Raw genomic sequence first — 19,752 nt, 5'->3', positions numbered from 1 at the left:
AGCTCCACAGATGAATTGTGCTGTTTTGATGACACGCTGGAGAGCCTTCCTGTCCTGACTGGTGCAGTTTCCATACCACACTGTGATGGAGTTTGTCAGGATGCTCTCCACAGTGCATCTGTAAAAGTTGCTGAGGAGCTTGGGGGATAATCCGAATTTCCTCAGTTTCCTTAAGAAGAAGAGTCTCTGCTGAGCTTTCTTGACAGTCTGTGCTGTGTTGTAGGTCCAGGTGAGGTCTTCACTGATGTGGGTGCCAAGGAATTTGAAGGTCTTCACTCTCTCCACCTGAGTCCCGTTGATGAATAATGGAGCATGCTGGTCTCTTCTCTTCCTCGGGTCAATAATCATCTCCTTAGTCTTCTCTGTATTTAAGGAGAGATTATTTTCCTGGCACCAGGACACCAGCTGGGCCACCTCTTCCCTGTAAGCTGCTTCCTCTCCCCCAGTAATCAGCCCAATGACGGTGGTGTCGTCAGCAAACTTGACGATGGAGGTGTTGCTTTGGGAGGGGATGCAGTCGTAGGTGAAGAGGGTGTACAGGAGAGGACTGAGCACACAGCCTTGTGGGGTCCCAGTGCTCACTGTCTTTGTTTCTGATGTCCTGGTACCAACTCTGACTGCCTGAGGTCTGTCTGTAAGGAAGTCCAAGACCCAGCGGCAGAGGGAGGGTGGTATTCCGAGGGTGAACAGCTTTTCAACCAGCCTGCTTGGGATGACGGTGTTGAAAGCTGAACTGTAGTCTATAAACAGCATTCGAACATAAGTGTCCTTATTTCAAGGTGTGAGAGGGCTGTATGGATGGCTGCATTAACAGCATCATCAGTTGAACGGTTCTGACGGTATGCAAATTGCAGGGGATCTAATGTGTCCGGAATGGATCCTTTAATATGGGACATGACCATCCTCTCAAAGCACTTCATTACAAGTGAAGTGAGTGCAATGGGACGATAGTCATTCAAAGAGGTTGTGTTGGTTTTCTTGGGGAGGGGCACTATAGTGGTGGACTTGAAGCATGTGGGCACAGATGATTGGGAGAGGGACAAATTAAAAATATCTGTAAAAACCTCGGCCAGCTCTGAAGAGCAGACCCTCAGAGCACGGCCAGGGATGTTGTCGGGGCCAGGTGCTTTTCGGGGGTTGGTCCTCCTCAGGGCCTTGCACACCTCAGTCGATGTTACAGTGGGTGAAGAGCTCTGTGTTGCCTCCGGTAGTAGAATCTCTCTACGTTGGATGGAGTTGAGGGTGTCAAAGCGAGCATAGAAACTGGTTCAACTCATCTGGTAGGGCGTTGTTGCAGGCTGTGATCCTGCTGTTCCTCTGCTGAAAGTCAGTGATGTGTTGCAAGCCCTGCCACATGCGTCGGGAATCAGAGTGTTGTAATATCCCTCCAGCTTCAGTCTGTACTGCCTCTTGGCTTCCCTGATGGATCTACGTAGGTCATATCTGGTCTTTCTGTAGCCCTCCGTGTCACCAGAGGCAAATGCAGTTGAGCGTGCATGCAGCATGGAGCATACCTCACAGTTCATCCATGGTTTCTGGTTGGGATATATCTTGCAGCATTTGGTGGGGACAATATCATCAACGCATGTGCTGATATAACTGGTAACCACTGATGCATATTCCTCTAAATCCACAGAACTGTCCTCTTCTCAGAGCAGCATTCTTAAACACATCCCAGTTTGTGGCATTAAAGAGAGACGATCTGTAAGGTTGCTGCCACAACAAACAGAGCAGCACCTTCTTACCGATATTAATAAACAGTAAGAATGTGAAATATGTGCTTACTGTAGGTGTTTGCAGGTGATATCAGGGTAACCAGTAGCTCGAGCACCTGATGGGGATCGGCACAGTGCCAATACATAAGGCCCTCAGTGTCGCCAGTCTCTCTGTACGAAACTTGGTGTCGATAAGATCCAAATGTGTTCCCACAACAATTACTGCAGAGTTAGGGGCTCGTGCCTGCAGGGCACAGCACACAAGCAGTGACATATTTACTGAAAGCACACTGAAGAAAAAAAAGCACAAGAGTGACAAAATAGCAGACTTGATTTGTAAAATTGACAATAATGCAGATGCAGTAAACCCACTTTATTAAACTGTCACCTATTTATTCTATTATTGCCTGATATCAATCAACACAACAAAATAAACATCCCGTCATCCCTCTTTGAACAACTGAAGTTTCATCTTTATGGCAGATCTATGTTGCAAAATAAACTGACATTTGTTAAAATGTTAGGAATCAATAAACCATAAACACCTCTGCAGTCACTGAGGTCACAGAGCTGAGGTACCCTTATTTTGGCTAACATTGGCACTTTGTGTCTGGGGTAAAATATCTTGTACGTGTTATGATCTGTTTTTGTTTTCCCCTGTATGTGTGTGTATGTGTCTGCAGGCACACATAAAGGCACAAATTGTCTTAAGATACAGCACTACAAACACTACATGTTAAGACAATTTGTGCTTCTTTATAGCTAAAACTCAAAGGACGAAGCTAAACAGTAAACATTTCACTGTGGTCAAAAAAAAACATCCAGGCAGGAATAATTTATCCTGCCAACTAACCACCATAATTGGAAATCTTAGAGTTACCAAATAATCTGCGTGAAATGATGCAAGCAATATTTTCCCATCATCATACTTCAATTAAAAATGTTGCCATGTGGTTATTTTATGTGGTCAAACAATAAAATGATTTTTCTTTAAACCAGAACTCCTTCCAACCAGTCTTAACACAAACACCATCTTTGTGTTAGCACAGCAAACTGCGTCTTAGAGTTACTTTACTTTATGACATTTTTAGAGCACTTTAACAAACTGTAACAAAGTGCTGTACAGTCAATACACTTACACATTCACATAAAACACAAAACACATAGCACTAAGAACAAGCTAAAAGCAACAGTCTTAACTTGGGGTAAAAGCCAAACGGTAAAAATGGTTCTTAAGAGTCTTACAAGTAGATAATAAAGGAGCACTCCTAATATATGATGGAAGGTCATTCCACAGTTTAGGAGCAGCAATACTGATGGAGCAGAGCCATGTAGACATTTAAAAACAAGTAAAAGGAACTTATATTGAATTCTAAAATGTACTGGCAGCCAGTGCAGGGGTAATATGTTCCCTCTTTTTAACTCTGGTTAGTAACCGAGCAGCAGCGTTCTGAACCAGCTGGAGACGCTTTATGGACAACTGGCTAATTCAAAAATAATGAGCATTACAATAATCTAAACGGGAAATAATAAAAGCATGAATTCAAGGAGAATGGGCCTTACTTTAGCCAGCTGTCTGAGATGATAAAAACAGGACTTGACCACTGACCTAACTTGAGGTCACTGTCAATCTTAAAACCCAGATTTGTGATGGTCTGCTTTAAGTAGGGCGTCAAGGGCCCCGGGTCAACAGAAGATCCTTCACATGAACTGCTGGGGCAGAAAACCATTACCTCTGTTTTCTTATCATTCACATTTAAAAAGTTTAAGGCCATCCATGCTTTAACATCCTCAAGGCATCGCAGCAAGGGCGTGATTGAGAGTGCATCTTTTTTAAGGGGCATATAAATTAACATGCAAATGTTCAAAAAAACTTTTCTTTTGAAAAATATATTTTCATTTGAAAGGATCTTGCTACAAAATTTGGAATTTTTTTTTGTAAACCATGGACGCCATGCATTACGGGCTAAATAGGAGCGGGACCGTCCACCATGTCATCAGCACACAGTTCAAAAGATACTGAAGTTATGGAGGTGCATTAGTGTATATGGCACTTTGATTCTGTATTTATTCATTTACATTTCACACAGCATTTCAGCTTTTTGGGAAACAGGGTTATAAAACAAAGCTTCAAACAACAGGCTCTTAGAGAGTCTGTGCGTGTCTGTATTTGTGCGGTAGTTAAAATTCACCTCTATGTTGAGCAACCATGTCTGCAGACTGGCCACAGCTTCCTCTCCCAGAGCCAGGTTCCAGATCACCACATACAGGGCCTTATCAGTAAAAAAACACTGGTTCACTGTGGACATGTTGGCCTGACCGCCAATATCCCACACACTGAACGTGACAGAGTCCTTCTGTGGGCAACAAGACAAGAGCAAAGTCAACTCTTGAGAAGGCAATGAATTTGAGAATAGGTGACGAGTCAGGAATACAGCCGACCAGTACACAAAACCACGTCATTAGTTTCATTAGAAATTAAAAGTAAAAATAAAACTAATCCCTTGGGATTTGGAATCTGGAATCTCACACCCATCCCCCACTCCTTTAATTAAACATTTCAAAGAATTTCCTGTGATGGTGGAAATGATTTTCTTTTGCAGTAGTGTTTAAGATCATTATCCTAATGCAGCATTAATCATTCTCAACAAAGATGCAACCCAACTTTGAGGAATGGAGAGATGTTTCTCCCTGGTCAGAGTGCATTAGAGCACGGCTCTTCAACTCCAGGCCTCGAGGTCCGGTGTGCTGCAGGTTTTAGATGTGTCTCTGCTTCAACACACCCGAGTCAAATACAGAAGTCATTAGCAGGACTCTGGAGAACTTGACTGCATACTGAGGAGGTAATTCAGCCATTTGATTCAGGTGTGTTGGATCAGGGACACATCTGAAAGCTGCAGGACACCGGACCTCGAGGCCTGGAGTTGAAGAGCCCTGCATTAGAGTATCAGTGCTCCAAAATCATGCACTGAGAAATGCTGGTATGTCTTAGCCTAGCCATCGAGCCTTGTTTCTGCATCCTGTGCTTTTTAAATGTCTAAAATTTAGACCATATAATGGCCATATAATGATTAATAGGAATGTGTGGGTGTGTTTAAGTGTACAATACTGTATTATGTAATGTCTGTTTCCCTCACTTTGTTCTTGCCTCCACTAGGTTTGTCCAGCTCCCAGGTGGAGGTGGAGATGCTGCATTCTGCTGGGGTGAAGGGGGAGGCTCTGCCGGTCTGCAGAGTCTCGAGAAGGGCTGACTTCCCCTGCCGCGGCGGACCGACCACCAGCATCTTCAAAAGCTTACAAGGCTCCGCCTTCCGAAGCTGTGCCCGGAGGAAAGCCAGGACAGATACGGGACCTAGAAAACCAGTGTTAGAAGATTCGCCTTTGAGGATATTACCATATCCAACAATGACAGCACACTACAGATGGCAACAAATACAGTCTTAGTTACACTTAAGTGCAATACTTAAACTTCTGTATGCTTTACTATTTTTTTCTTTTTTTTTACTTTATATTTCAGAGAAGTTTATTTTCACTCCTTACATGTATCTGACAACTGAAAGATAACATACAATAATTTAAATGAGTATTGTTAGAGTGAGACAGTCAGTCTATAATCAAAGAATCAAGTGATGAAAGTAAGAAACAGACAAACACAACCCTGGATTTAAAAAATAAAACCATTATCAGAGCAACTTTTTCAGCCAAGCTTCCCTCTGAATTAAAGGTATCTTTACTTAGATAGTACCTTCTTTTCTTACTTCCTGGGGGACATTAGTAATGTTGAGGTCTTCAATATCCAGCTGCCACAGACCTGAGAGCTGACCAAGCTCTGCTGGAAGCTCCCGGATTCCAGGATTACTGAAACAATGTTAGTGAGAGTCACATCAAAGGCAGGACGCTCAGAACTACTGAATCTAAACATCAATTTTAAAAAACATTGTAATTTTTTCCTTCATGAAACTTCATTGATAGCAGCCACAGGGTCACTGAATGCCCCTGTTCAGGATCAACCAGATATGCTGTGTGCTAGCAAACTGTCAATAACAGAAAACCATGACAGCTGAAAACAGCTGCAGCAGGAACTGCACTCAGAAGGATTTCAATTTCCCTTCTTCATTATCTGCTGTTTTCAAAAGTTACACTGATTTTTTACTTTAGGACAACATGAAGGAAAAAAAGAGAAACAACACTTTTTCCTTTTCATTTGTATTAATTTCAGTGTTAGTTTTAGTGTTTTGAACATTTTAATACGGCCAAGTATTGATAGAGGAAAAGTCCGGAGTATTACAATAACACACTTTTTAAAGGCTTTTTGAACTGGTAGTAGTACACCTCCCAGTTGCAGACACATGCACCAATATCTTCTCATGCAGCTTGTGTTGATAAATTTGACTAAACTGACATCAAACTAGAACATTTACATTTTACTGTATTCCACATCGTTTCAGTTATCGTTATTTTTTCCTCTAAATCCTAATTTTAACTTTTATTGTAGGTTCACACACCGAGTCTACGTTCATATATTCTGTATTCATTACACAAAGTGAAATATGTCAAGCATATTATTGCTATAAATTTGATATGATTATGACTTATAGCTCATGAAAACCATAATTCCAATAAGAGCACTCAAAAAAGCATCTCCAATATAATTTATATTTAAGATGATCCTTTGTTGGTCCGACATTGTGGGAAATTTTTGGTGTTGCAAACATCAAAGGGACAAAAACAAGAAAAAAATCAGAGAAAAATACTAGAACACTCTACAACAAAAATCTCTAAACATTTCCATACATTTAATAAAATGAATGATTACTGCACATGGCATTTATTGCACTTGTTGTTTAGTTTAGGTGAAGTGAGTAAAATAGTAAAGAACAACTAGTCTGCTGTGGGTCAGTGCTGGTGGAGCCCGACAGCAGCAGGAAGGGAGGACCTACAATAACGCTCTCACATATTTTGGATGAAGCACTCTCTTACCACTCAATACCTGACTGGGACTTCTTCATCATAAATTATTGTACCAATGCAACCTGGCACTGCTGAGGTGTTACTGAAGCCCAGGCTGATCTGACAGCAGCCTTCAGCTCATCTGTATTTTTGGGTCAGGTGCTTCACATCTTCCACCACAGACTGACTGTGGAGTTCAAGTTGAGTTGGTTGGCCAATCAAGCACAGTAATAATAGTCCGCAAATCATGTGACAGTAGTTTTGGCACTGTGGGCAGGTGCTAAGTCTTGCTGGAAAAGGAAATTGGCATCTTCCATAAAGCTTGTCAGCAGATGGAAGCATGAAGTGCTCTAAAATGTCCTGGAAGATGGCTGTTGACTTTAAAATTGATAAAACACTGAGGAAAACCACCACCATCAGCAGCAGATTACAGATGAATAAAGGTGACTTTGGAAGAAGTCCAATTCTTTTTCTCCTTAGCCGAGGTAAGGCACGTCTGACGTCTCTGGTTCAGGAATAGCTTGACAGAAGGAATGTGACAGTTGCAGCGTTTTTCCTGAAGATGTCTGTGAGGTTATTCTTGGTTTACTGACACCAGTCTCAGTGTACTCCTTTGAAGCTGCTGAATCTTGAAAATCCACTTAAGGTTGTGGTCATCCTTGTTGCTTATGCACCTCTTCCTTCCACACTTTTCTCTTCCAGTCAAGTTTCATGCTTCAGTGCAGCACTACACACAACATTACTGTCTGGAATTGTATCTCAAGAACAAATAGAAAAGACTTCACCTCCAATAATTTGTCTTAAACTGCAGTGTCTGCCCTGTGTATTCATACATTGTTAACAGAAAAGAAAAAATTTTGAGGGTTGTACCTTTCCAAACTTTGAACCAATAACATCAGTGTGAAGTATGAGGGAGGACAGGCTGGGGTGAAAGAAAGACAAGGGAACTCACTTGGAGAGGTAGAGCTCAGTGAGGCTGTGCAGACAACAAAGGGATTGTGGAACACACTCCAGCTGGTTGTCATTCAAGAGAAGCACTTCCAGTGAATCGCGCAGAATGATGGGGAACTCGATGGGGCACACTGAAGGAACAGAGCCACAGACAGCATGCAAGCACACACAGGAAGTCAAAGATACAGTTTAACAGCATGCACTAATATTAATGGTAAAGGAGATTTTGAACTCTGCAGTCAAATAATTATTTCCCCCACTGTACTGTCTGAAAATTATATTACATAAGAGCTGGAAAATGAGTGACTTAGTAATATTTGTGCAATCAAGGTTCAATTTACTTAAATGTATACAGAACACATCTACCTGGGTCTGGGTCCCTCCTGTTCCATGTAGTCAGGAAGGCCAGTCTCCTCGATTTGGGACCCTCCTCTGTCCTAAAAGACACATTTTAAAATACAGAAATAAGTCCCCTCATGTTAAGAATAGTAGATTTAAAAGAGAAGAACAACAGCCCTGATGAGTCACTTAATTTAAAATTGTAAATCAAATGCATCTATGCAGTAACTTCCTAATCTTATTATAAGACTAAGAGTGCTTTACATGACAAGAGAAATTTACATGTTCATAAAACTCATAAGCTACAGCAGTCTCTGTATAACAGAGACACTGATGATGCACCAGCAGCAGTTTTTGAAGTTTAATACTAGACAAGGAAATTCCAACATGCAGAGAGGAGAAACTGCAGACTAAACCCCTGGAAAAAAATATATTTACACACATATTATACAACAAGATGTCCATAACTAAGGCTATAGAAACTGCCAATCAAAGGCTGACAGCTCTGGCCACTAGACTATATCAGATATACCAGAGAAGCAGAGGCCAAGAGAATAAATGGCCTGTTCTCCAAAGGTCCATCCAGGGTGTACTCTCAGCTACAAGTGAAGAATAGCAAAGGAGAGACTCACAAAAAAGCTGAAACTGAGCAATAAGGGAAGTACATCTTGAAGAAAAGGGTGTCACATAACACTAAGGCCAAGTGGCTGTTGGACCCATGAACGGACCACTGCAACCTCCTAGAGCTTCCAGGACAAAGAGCCGGACAGCACCAGGACCTGACATGGTCCACACCTAACAGCAGCACAAATAATGGGGCTGCTAAAAGCAGGCACTCATCCAGATAAGGCAGAACAATACTGACCATTAAGGATCCCCACAAGTGGGTGGCTGTAGCTCAGGAAGTCATCTACTACTTGGAAGGTTGGCGGTTCAATCCCTGGCTGCTCCAGCCTGCGTGCCAAAGTATCCTTGGGCAAGATACTGATCCCCAAGTTGCTCTCTGACGCAACCATCAGAGTATGAATGTGTGTGAATGTTAGATAGAACATTTTTTTAAGCTTAAAAAGAAGTGCTTATGTGAATGAAGTGCTATATAAAAAACAGTCCATTTACCATTATAAGTGTACAATACCACTGGCCAATTACCAGCCTCTGCACAACATGGAAGGTCCTCTCAGGCGTTGCAGTAACCAAGCTGAGGAAGTCATTACATGAACACATCTCAGAAAGGCATTGGAAATAATGCAAATGGGCCAAAGCACAAACTCCTGGAAAAGACCAGGCAGAAAGCCTATGACTCAATGCCCCACACATGGACACTGGAGAGATTGGCACTATACAGGGCCAATAGTGTGCTAGTACAATTCATCAGGAACACAATGGCACTATGGAAGACAAACATTGGAGGTCAACATGAAGGCAATGCACTGTCCGTGCTGCAGTTCTACATAGGCGTCAACCCCCTAAAATATCCCAGAGGCAAATGGAAACCATGATAAAGATGAATGAAGGTTAGAAAAAAAAAAGTGCTGAGAAGCCAGCTGAACGACAGGAATAAGATCTAAGCCCTAATTTTCATCAGATACTGTAATAGTAAGCATGCCAAAAAAGGAGACAGATGCCATTGACGTCAAGACAGCTCCTCAAAGTCCACAGAGGCATGTTTTTTGTGTGATTATAGGTCCAATGTATTAATACAGTATATCAAAATAACTGTAAAGTCACACATGAGGTTGTGCTGAAAAATATGATACCAAACAAGCAAGGTAAAATCTTTTTCAAGGTGCAATATAAAGGTAAAATTAAAAGTAGCCAAAAATGGCCAAGTATCCCAGGACTCCAGAGGGTTAAGATGCCAAATTACAGGTATTCACTTACATTCCTGAACAGAAAGATTTTTGACCGTTATGCCTGAATTATGCAAACTCCAGCTCTCTGTGTGGAGTTTGCATGTTCTCCCCGTGTCTGCGTGGGTTTCCTCCGGGTACTCTGGTTTCCTCCCACAGTCCAAAGACATGCACTTACTGGGGTTAGGTTAACTGGAAACTCTAAATTGCCCATAGGTGTGAATGAGAGCATGAATGTGAGTGTGGATGTTGTCTGTCTCTCTGTGTTTCTGCGACAGGCTGGCGACCTGTACAGGGTGTACCCTGCCTCTCGCCCTATGTCAGCTGGGATGGGCTTCAGTGATTTTACCTTCTCCCCATCTTCTTCCAGTGTTTCATGGCCGTGGGTGTCAAATTGAGTATTTCAGGAACTGTTGAGCTACTGGGAATTTCCCATACAATCATCTCTAGAGTTTACAAAAAACAGCTGTTATCACTGTCTGGCCTGATGAGTCTTGATTTCATAAATTTGGATGGTAGAGTCAGAATTTGGTGTAAACAACATGAAAGCATGGATCCATCCTGCCTTGTATCAACTGTCCATGTTGTTGGTGGTATAATGGTGTGGTGGGAGGTATTTTCTTGACACACTTTGAGCCCCTTAGTACCAGCTGAGCATTGTTTAAACATCACAGCCTACCAAAGTATTATTACTGGCCATGTCCATCCATTTATGACCACAAAATACCCATTTGCTGATAAAGGGAACACCTCCAGCAGGACAATATGCCATCTCACACAGCTCAAATCATCTCATACTGGTTTCATGAACATCATACTGTACTCAAATGGCCTCTGAAGTCACCAGATCTCACTCCAATAGAGCACCTTTGGGATGTGGTGGAATAAGAAATTGACATCATGGATGTGCAGCTGACAAATCTGCAGCAATTGTGTGATGCTATCATGGTAATGGACCTAAGTCTTTTAGAAATGTTTCCAGCACATTGATGATTCTATGCCACAAAGAATGAAGGCAACGTGGTACTAGGAAGGTGTACCTAATAAAGTGGCCACTGAGTGTATATGCATAGTAATTAGCAGTTCTAGGACATACTCCAGTGATACAAGACCGAGATTGTTTCTAGTCATTCCAACTATAGTTATTTCACTGCTCCTTCATACATAGTTGAAAAAAGTGATTTGATTGAAAACACTAACACAATGCTGAGACGTTAAGCTGAAAGTCTGCCTGTAACTCTGAGTCATATGAGAAATGCAACAACACAATTACACAATGTCTTTAGTAATGAAGTCTATGCAGAAACAATAGCAAACCGAATGAGAAATAATAATGTTACTGATTTAAATGGTGAGAATGACATTCCAAATGTGAGAATTGCATCAAAGCGATTGAGGAATTAGCATTATAATTATTATCATTATTTATCAACTGCTCTAACAAATATGGGATGAAGAAGGCACTTTTCATCTCACCATCATCATCAGACTTATATTCTATCCATAGTTTCCAACATCATTCTACATGACATTATCATTGTGAAGGATTACTCCCAGTATTTGAGTCCAGTAGTTAGTAAAACATAAAGTCATCAAATGCTGAGATTTAATCTTTATATTTTGTGTTTAAGCTAATCATGTGTTTAGTTATTAATAAAGTTTAACGTCTTGAAGATTTGATGAGGTATTCAGTGAACTAATTCAGTTCACTCTGTTCATTCACTAGCCTAATCAGAAGTGTTAAGAAACCTTAGATAGACTCTGTGCCTGTTCTTGGTACCAGCTCACTACACCAGAGAGAACACACATGTACACAATGAAGTGTGTGATGTGGGGACCTACTTGCCCAGGTGGTTTTGGGAAAGATCAAGCATCCTGAGCTGAGAGCACTTCCATTTACTGGGGGCTGGGAGTGTTGCAATCTGATTCCCACACAATCTTAATGTGACCAGAGCCTGGAAGGACAATGAAAGGGAAGAGGAATCAGATACTCAAAACCACACATTCACCTTTTCCTTCCAAGGACACTGGCTGACTAAATCACAGCTGAGGTGGTAAGAATGCTGTGGTCTCTGGTGATCCAAGGTAATAATACCATATCATTACCAATGTTAGTAACAGGAGGTCATAAGCAATAGGAGCGTTTGCCACAGCTGATGCTAACTGCAGTGACCAGAAAGTCTTGCTAGTAAAGAACGACAACACATTAAATAACATGACTGAATGACTTTACTTTGGAATGGACTAATCAGAAACTGAGGGTAAGACGCTTTGAAGACTAACATTTTATTCCATTTGCCTTCTTATTCTACACTGGTTCTACACTGGTTACAACTATGATACAAATAACCTCATATGATTAATAAAGTTGCTCAAGGATACTTGGGCATGTAGACTGGAGCAGCTAAGAATCGAACCACCATCCTTCAGATTAGTAGATGACCTGCTTTACCTGAGCTACATCCACCTTAATGGTGTGTGTGTGTCTATATATATATATATATATATATATATATATATATATATATATATATATATATAAAACAAAGGATAAAAGAAGTTAAGTTACAGAATGTAAAAGTTCATGACCCAGAATCAAAAAAAGGGCAGCAGTGCCATCTGGAGGTTGGTGAGATCACACAATGTTGAGTACAGCTCAGTTTGTTTTTCATTTCTAATTGTAGTGAACTTATTTTGTTCAATCCAGAGATTTTTCCATCTTGATGCACATAAATATATCCAATAAAAGACCACACGAGTGCTCCTACCTCCAGTTCAAAGAGATATGAAGGAAGTTCCTTCAGCCTGTTGTCAGAGAAGTCTACCTCTTGCAGCTGATTCCTCCAGAAGATGGAGATAGTGTTTGGAAGATTCTCAATCACATTGGAAGAAGCTCTGCATTGCTTCTGCAGGGGAAAATATTGAAAAATATACATTTCTGTCACTAAGTGAATAATTTCTAAAACATGGATCTCTGTGGAGGTTTTCAGTAACAGAACAATTTTGTTTTCTGTTTGTTGTGCACTTGCAGTATGCTTTTATTGACCAATCACATTTGAGCATGTTTTAGTTTCATCCAGGTAACAATCTGTGCACAGAACAAAGGAGGGGTTGCATTTTCCAGTGCATTTTAAAAACCATCACCTATTGTCTGATGATAATGTAGCTTCTTCTTAATTTTTTTTTAACCTTTTCCGAATTTGTAAACAATGAGAACAGTAAATCTTTTCTTTTTAAATTTCAGTTTTGCTTTTCAGTATTTCAATACACATCTAACTGCTTATGAATACTAAGATCATGCTGTGATAGTTGCCACAGTAAAAATCTTTACATTCCTATGGAGAGCCTACGGGTGCTTTGCAGACCTCATCTGCATATTGTAGCTGTTTACTGTCATGTGGGGCCAGTGACACAAACAAGTTAAGTTATAACATATAAAGAGCTTAAAGTGAAAGAGTGTTAAAAAGAGTGAAAAGTATACACTGTGTGTGCTTATTGTGGCATTTTTGGTTATCTTCTCCCATTCATGTAGAACTCTGATGTTACTTCCTTTCCTGTTCCAACCCACGTTTCAACCAGTCAACATTTGACCTATTCATAGTGTCACAGTGTCCATGTTGAGCTGTGTAACTGGGTTTTTGGAGGACTGGATACAAGCACGTTTGCATAGGTGACATCCACCTCTGTGTAAGGTCTGTGCAGGCAAATATCCATGCAAACGGACACAAATGCAGAACTGTAAAATAAGCTCACTACACCCAAAGATTTAAGCTATATTCAATCTATTTGGCTAAATTTAAAAACACTTTGTGATGCCCCAGACAATCATACACATACAGTATGTGGCAAAGTTATTAAAGGGTTCATCATGGGCTATCATCGCCCATGATGGGCTAGTGGGAAAGCACAGTGGTCACCTTACAGCAAGAAGGTTCTGGGTTTGAACCTTTGAGGCCTTTCTTTATGCACTCTGCAGTTTTAAGAATCATTTCTTTCTCAAGTCAGACATCCAACTTGGAGCTAAGGTGTTGTTGGGAATTTTTTATTACGTTGATATTGGTACTTAAGTTATTATTCTTATATCATTTATTAACAGTTAGTGTATAGTGGTCACATACACTGGATTAATGAACACTGTTTGCTCTAGATTGGTACGATAAACTGAGGCCTGTTATATCCACTCTCATTTATGCTTGGGGCCTTGGTCTTATCTGGGCACCTCTTTGGTTCACAGACATTGTACCACCTCATGCTGTATTTCAGGTTACTTTATGACCGTGGGCCCCCCAAAATTGAGTTCTGCAGACCCACCTGTGTTCGTGTAATATAAATTAGTGAGGGGATAAATTCTAGCTAAGTGGGGATTGTCCAAGAGGTGTTTTTATAGTAGAGGTTTTAGTTGGAAGACTATCCATCATTACGACATCTGTCTAAAACTGTCGTAAACCAGGAGGTACCCCGTTTATGTGTATGCTTTAAAGCATGTGAAAAAGAAGCTGGTTAGTAGAACCCAAAGATGATTGGTGGGGTTCAGGTTTCGGGGGATGCCACCTATGCAATTTAGCTGGGAACAAAGGAGGGCGTGGATAAAGTCCTGTGGGGAATAGTATATTTTCCCTGTTGCAGACATGCCCAGGAGCTTCTCCTCTCTCTGTCTTCTATGCTAACTGCTTTAGGCCACACTCCCAGGAGGCGCTTAACTGCTTCCTTGTTCAGTTTAACTCTGTGTGCAATAAATCCTTGAAACGAATCCTGCTCATCTGCAGTGGTTTAATTGGAAATTCTGGTTTTAATTGAATCAACAACTGATCCAAATCAGGATCTCCTCTGCTGGAGAAGGGGGACAATGGGGAAACCAGACCACGACCGACAGGGTGTTTGCAGTTCAGTGATCTTTTTTTATCTGTGTGTCTGACAGAAACATTAGACAAACGTCACCATGTTAAACTTTATGAATAGTCGAAAAATGTACTCGGTGAAAACCCAGATCATTTACTTTAAAATGTTGACACTCATAAATAAAGGCACTCTGCGAGTGATGACTTAAAAAGTACATCAAATTAAATGCCCAGAGTAAAACCAAGGACAACTGCAATCACAATATTATTTTTTTTAATTAAATTTATTCTAAATAAGAGAAAACAAGAAGGGGCTTCTTACCAGTGGACAAGCCCAGGGGTCAGGGAAGGTGCTCAGCTTGTTCCTGCTCACATTGAGGACACTGAGGGATTTCAAACAGTGCATGACCGCTGTGGGCAGACTGGTTAGACAGTTATCAGACACATCCAGCTCCTCCAGCTTACGAAGGCCAATCCAGTTAGTGGCTGTTAGAATGGAATTAAACAAACATGGAAACTACACATTAAACTAGTGTGGATGACAGCCAATCAAAATGGGATGCTTGATAACTTATGTGATGCAATATGTAAAAATTTTCATTTTTTACTTTTTTTATGTTTTGCCAAATTTCAAAACTTCTTTATTAACATAGAAAAACAGATTTAATTTATCTCTTTTTCTTCATTTTCTATAAATTTTTCATCTTCAATTAAAAATTCATAGAAAAAAAATCTAACTGTGCCCATTCTTTGAATTACTGTGGTTTAGTAATAATTCAAATGGATAAATAACCACTTGTAGCACATTTGTAAGTGATTAAACTTCTGATAAAAACTCCCCTAGGTTTAGAAACAAACACTGATCGATAACAGTCCACTCTGAGCAGGGGCTTTCCCCTTAAAGCTGAGAGGTTTAATGGACAAAGCTTTGGGACAAACTAGTGGGTAGTTTATTTGTAGTAGATGCAAGTTTTATGAGATATTTGCACACCATGATGTTAAGGTAAACTCTGTGAATATTGGAAAGCCCAGTTGTTCTTGATTGCAGCATTGCTTCACTGTTTTCGTGCACAGCTGAAAATGTCAGGCTGTGCTTTTGGCTGGCTGTTCCTGAACTGTTCCACATAATTCTTAGGAGATCTGTATCAGGTCAGGATGCAGCAGACTACACACTCTCAACAAAATAACCAACGTGCACCAGCTAAATGCAAATGGATGGTTATTTCTACACTAACAGGTAACTTTTGTTAGTGGGTAATGTTATAACATAACATTACTTTTTAATGGCAGAAATATTATAACAAATTGCTTTTATAAAAAAACAAAAATTAAACTTTTTCTAAAGACTCCCTGTATGCAGGATAACTGACTGACTGGTTTTGGATTCTGGCAGTTGAATCATCCATACCCATATGGAATGCCTGTTCATGTAGTTAGGGTTCATTTGCGTGAATTTATACATTTTTTTTTAAAAAGTCACAAAAAATGAGAGAAGAGAAAAAATAAACAAATGTAGGCTGAGTCATAGAAAAAAATTAACAAATGAGATGAGCCACTGAAATAGACACACTAAAACACTGCCTCATTCATGCAGGCTTACAAGTAGGTCATTTAAGCTCCACCTAACTCCATCCTACGGTTTGGTCTCAGCATGTGCTCTCATCATGCTGAGTGGTAGAGCTCTGCCAGTGGAAACAGCTGGAAATGCTCTAATTTTTGGTTGACTCTTCACTGATTATAAAGCTGCAGTGACTCAGGCCGGAATTATGCTTCTGCGTCGGGTCTTTGCAGGACATACGAAATAATCTACGTAAGTGGCCGACGTTGTTGCCATCATTTATGTCTGTGTGAGGCGCCTTGTGTGTGTTAATTACCCCGTGGTGGTGTCCCGCAGTGTTAGCTGACAGAAACACATAAAATGCTGGGATTTTTTCCCCTCCTGGGTCCTCGCTCTTTGTGGTATAGTTTTTTCTAGTTTTTTTCACTTCTTTGTTCATTCCCTCACGTCCATTCCAATGGTTTCAGCAATTTTCCTCCAGGAATGACATTTGTGAGTCCTTATATTGATGCTGTTATTATTATTATTGTTCCTTATATTGAGACAATGATTGTTATTCTCTCACTGATAAATTCAAAAACTCTGGGAACAGTAGTTGGAAGTGCACAGGAGGAATCAGTGGTGCCAATCACAGTCACTGTGGGCTGCGTCAACCTGCCGTGTAGTTACATTTCTCGGGAGATGCATGTCAAGTTACACCATAAGCTACTGCATAGGATTCAGAGGGGTTTCCGGTTATGGCGTAGGCCCCACAAAGACCCAATGCAGAAGCAAAATTCTGGCCTTGCTCTTTAAAATGACCAAGACCTGAACCTGACTATAATTCAACAGATATTTCATCCAGTTAAATCTAGTTTAGGGTTAGCATGTCTTTAAAATTATTATTGTATTGCAATAGTTACATAGAAGAGGAACTGGGACATACTTTTAGGGAGGTCAAACAGAACTGTGAGATGGTTCTTGGTAGCAGAGAGCTTCTGGAGGCGGGTGAGGTGGAGAAGTGCATGTGGCAAACTGTTCAGCTGGTTCTCAGAGAGATTTACCTGTTGTAAACTAAAGCACAGGTAAGAGGCATGTTAAGAGGAGAGAGCTGCCAGGGCTGAGTTATTATGCTATACTTACTGTCCAGCTTTTGACAAGGAAGTCAAATGTATTCATTTGTCATACTATCCACTGTGAGAAGATTAAAATTATATTTGTTTCTAGGTCAATTCAGTATAAATTAATAGGTAAACCTCTTACTCATTAACACAAATATCTAATCAGCCAATCACATGGCAGCAACTCAATGCCTTTAAGCATGTAAACATGGTCATGACGACCTGTGACAGTTCAAACCGAGCATCAGAATAGGTAAGAAGGGTGACTTAAGTGACTTTGAATGTGACATGGTTGTTGGCCCCAGACAGGCTGGTCTGAGTATTTTGGAAAATACTGATCTACTGGGATTTTCCCACACAACTATCTCGTGGGTTTACAGAGAATGGCTCAAAAAACATAATATATCAAGTGAGCCATGAAAATGCATGAAAAGAATAGAACATTGCTTGGTCTGATGAGTCTCCATTTCAGCTGTGACATGCAGATGTTAAGCTCAATATCTACAGCCCCCCCCCCCCCCCCCCCCCCCCAATCCAAGTGTATTCAACTCCATTTCTTGACAAATGGCAACTGAGGTCAGCATCTAGTCCTGGCCTTGTAGGGGGACTGCTGATATTGGATAGGTTAGTAAATTACATGGTAGCAAGCGTGAAACACCAAGGCACACAAAATCTATGTTGAGTACTTTAACTTGAATGATATTAACATGTAAATGGATTTCCTTCCGTTATTTTTAAAGAAAAATGTCAAATTACGATCACATTCATGGTGGAGGAGTTCTGTCCAGATATCCTCATGTACCTGGAGCAAATGACCTCCTGGGAGTTGTTTGCAAAAGGAAGCTCCTTCAGTACATTGTTAGAAAGATCTAAAATCCTTAGACTGATGAGACCCCAGGGCACCACAGAGGGCACAGCAGCCAGGCAGTTGGATGACAGATCCAGGTGAGTGATACGTGAAGAGACATCCATGAACCAATCCAGCTCCAACCAAGGCAGCTGAAGATCACTCCAACACACACTGACAACCTACAAGTAAAAACAGACAGGGAACATGGTTTTATTAAAGGACTGAGAAGAGATTTATCCAGAGCCACCTCTAAGAACTCCAACTGCAGGTGTTATTGAATTGGATATCACATGCATGTCTTCAAATGCACAAAAAAAGGGGCTAATGATGCATGAAAAGAATACCAGATGTCTCAACCTGCAGCTGATGGTACTAATGATATTTCAGCTTGCTATCTGTTTTATCTACAGAAACAGGACACCTGTCAACCCCCACTCCCCCTGCACCCCTCCAAAAAAGAGAAAAAAAAAAGTATGGAGGGTGTTTGCCTCCTAATGCTCAGGCCAGGGGACACACCCCGGTCCCACCCAAACAACATAGGCACCCAGAAAGTGGAGTTCTTCATTCTTCTTCTTCTTCTTATTTTTCCTACCTGTTTGATCACAAATTGGACATACACGAAAATATACGAAAACTCACCAATTTTGCACCTCCATCAGGTGACACGCAGTCATATGCAAACTGATCTTGTTATAATCAGTAATATGTCCTACAGAGGTCCTGAACAGAGTGCAAAAACTAAACATGGAGGTGAGACATTAATAAAAAATCTGGTACTTTCCTTTAAAAGGTCTAAATTCTCTAGATAAGAAGCACAGACCTTATCTCCTTCTGCATTGTAGGTTTCCTGAAGTTTGAGTCTGAGGAGACGTTTGCTGAAGTCTGGATGGTCCTTTAGGGTGTATGAAGAGAATCCTGCTCCATGTTGCAGCAGGAACAGAGCTATCTCCTCATTATCTACAAAACAAAATTCAGTCTTCACTCCACATGTCCAGACAAGCAGACGTGCACATATTGTTATTACACTTCTACAAACGCATGAAAAATAAAGGCTTCATAGTATTCTATGCAGTCTTATGAAAAACCAAGCACATCCAGCTTGTAGAACCACCTTTAGCAACAATAACTTGAAGCGATGGCTCTCTAAATGACTTTATCAGTCTCTCACATTGCTGTGGAGGAATTCTGGACACCACTCTTCTTTACAGCATTACTTCAGTTCACTGAGGTTTGCTGGTTCTTGCACAGATTGAGTTCTGGACTGTGACTGGCGCATTGCAACACCCTGATTCTTTTCTTTTTCAGGCATTCTGTTGTAGATTTGCTGGTGTGCTTGCAGTCTGATCCTGGGGTGAATTTGCTGGGACGTGAACTCCTGGGAAGGCTGTGGCATTGTGTTAACTCGCACCTGAATGCTCCAGACCAACAAACGGCCAAAGCTTCTGCTTTTGTAAAGGTGGACACTGCTAATTACACTCTTAATTCCTATGGAAGTAAAGGTGTAGTTAGTTTTTCATGGGACCGAGTCCTGTGAAAACTTTGTTTTTTACATCACTGTATATAAGTACACATGGATAACTGGTTTTGGAGTAACACATTTT

At 40.8% G+C, this 19,752-nt stretch overlaps 1 protein-coding gene across 1 annotated transcript in view; it reads right to left on the bottom strand.

The window, feature by feature from the left end:
- lrrk1 (leucine-rich repeat kinase 1) overlaps positions 1 to 19,752 on the bottom strand; it is a 117,535-nt gene that overhangs the window by 58,451 nt on the left and 39,332 nt on the right. The window contains 13 exon segments of the mRNA XM_030724165.1: positions 1,786 to 1,862; positions 1,864 to 1,959; positions 3,908 to 4,072; positions 4,853 to 5,067; positions 5,461 to 5,573; positions 7,618 to 7,747; positions 7,983 to 8,053; positions 11,648 to 11,760; positions 12,574 to 12,711; positions 14,966 to 15,129; positions 17,127 to 17,254; positions 18,104 to 18,330; positions 18,972 to 19,108. Of these exon segments, the coding sequence (XP_030580025.1) occupies positions 1,786 to 1,862; positions 1,864 to 1,959; positions 3,908 to 4,072; positions 4,853 to 5,067; positions 5,461 to 5,573; positions 7,618 to 7,747; positions 7,983 to 8,053; positions 11,648 to 11,760; positions 12,574 to 12,711; positions 14,966 to 15,129; positions 17,127 to 17,254; positions 18,104 to 18,330; positions 18,972 to 19,108 (1,774 nt within the window).

Source organism: Archocentrus centrarchus, unplaced genomic scaffold, assembly GCF_007364275.1.
Source record: "Archocentrus centrarchus isolate MPI-CPG fArcCen1 unplaced genomic scaffold, fArcCen1 scaffold_32_ctg1, whole genome shotgun sequence".
Lineage (NCBI taxonomy): Eukaryota > Metazoa > Chordata > Actinopteri > Cichliformes > Cichlidae > Archocentrus > Archocentrus centrarchus.
Note: the sequence above shows the minus strand (reverse complement) of the source record. Positions and strands in the feature narration are given on the sequence as shown.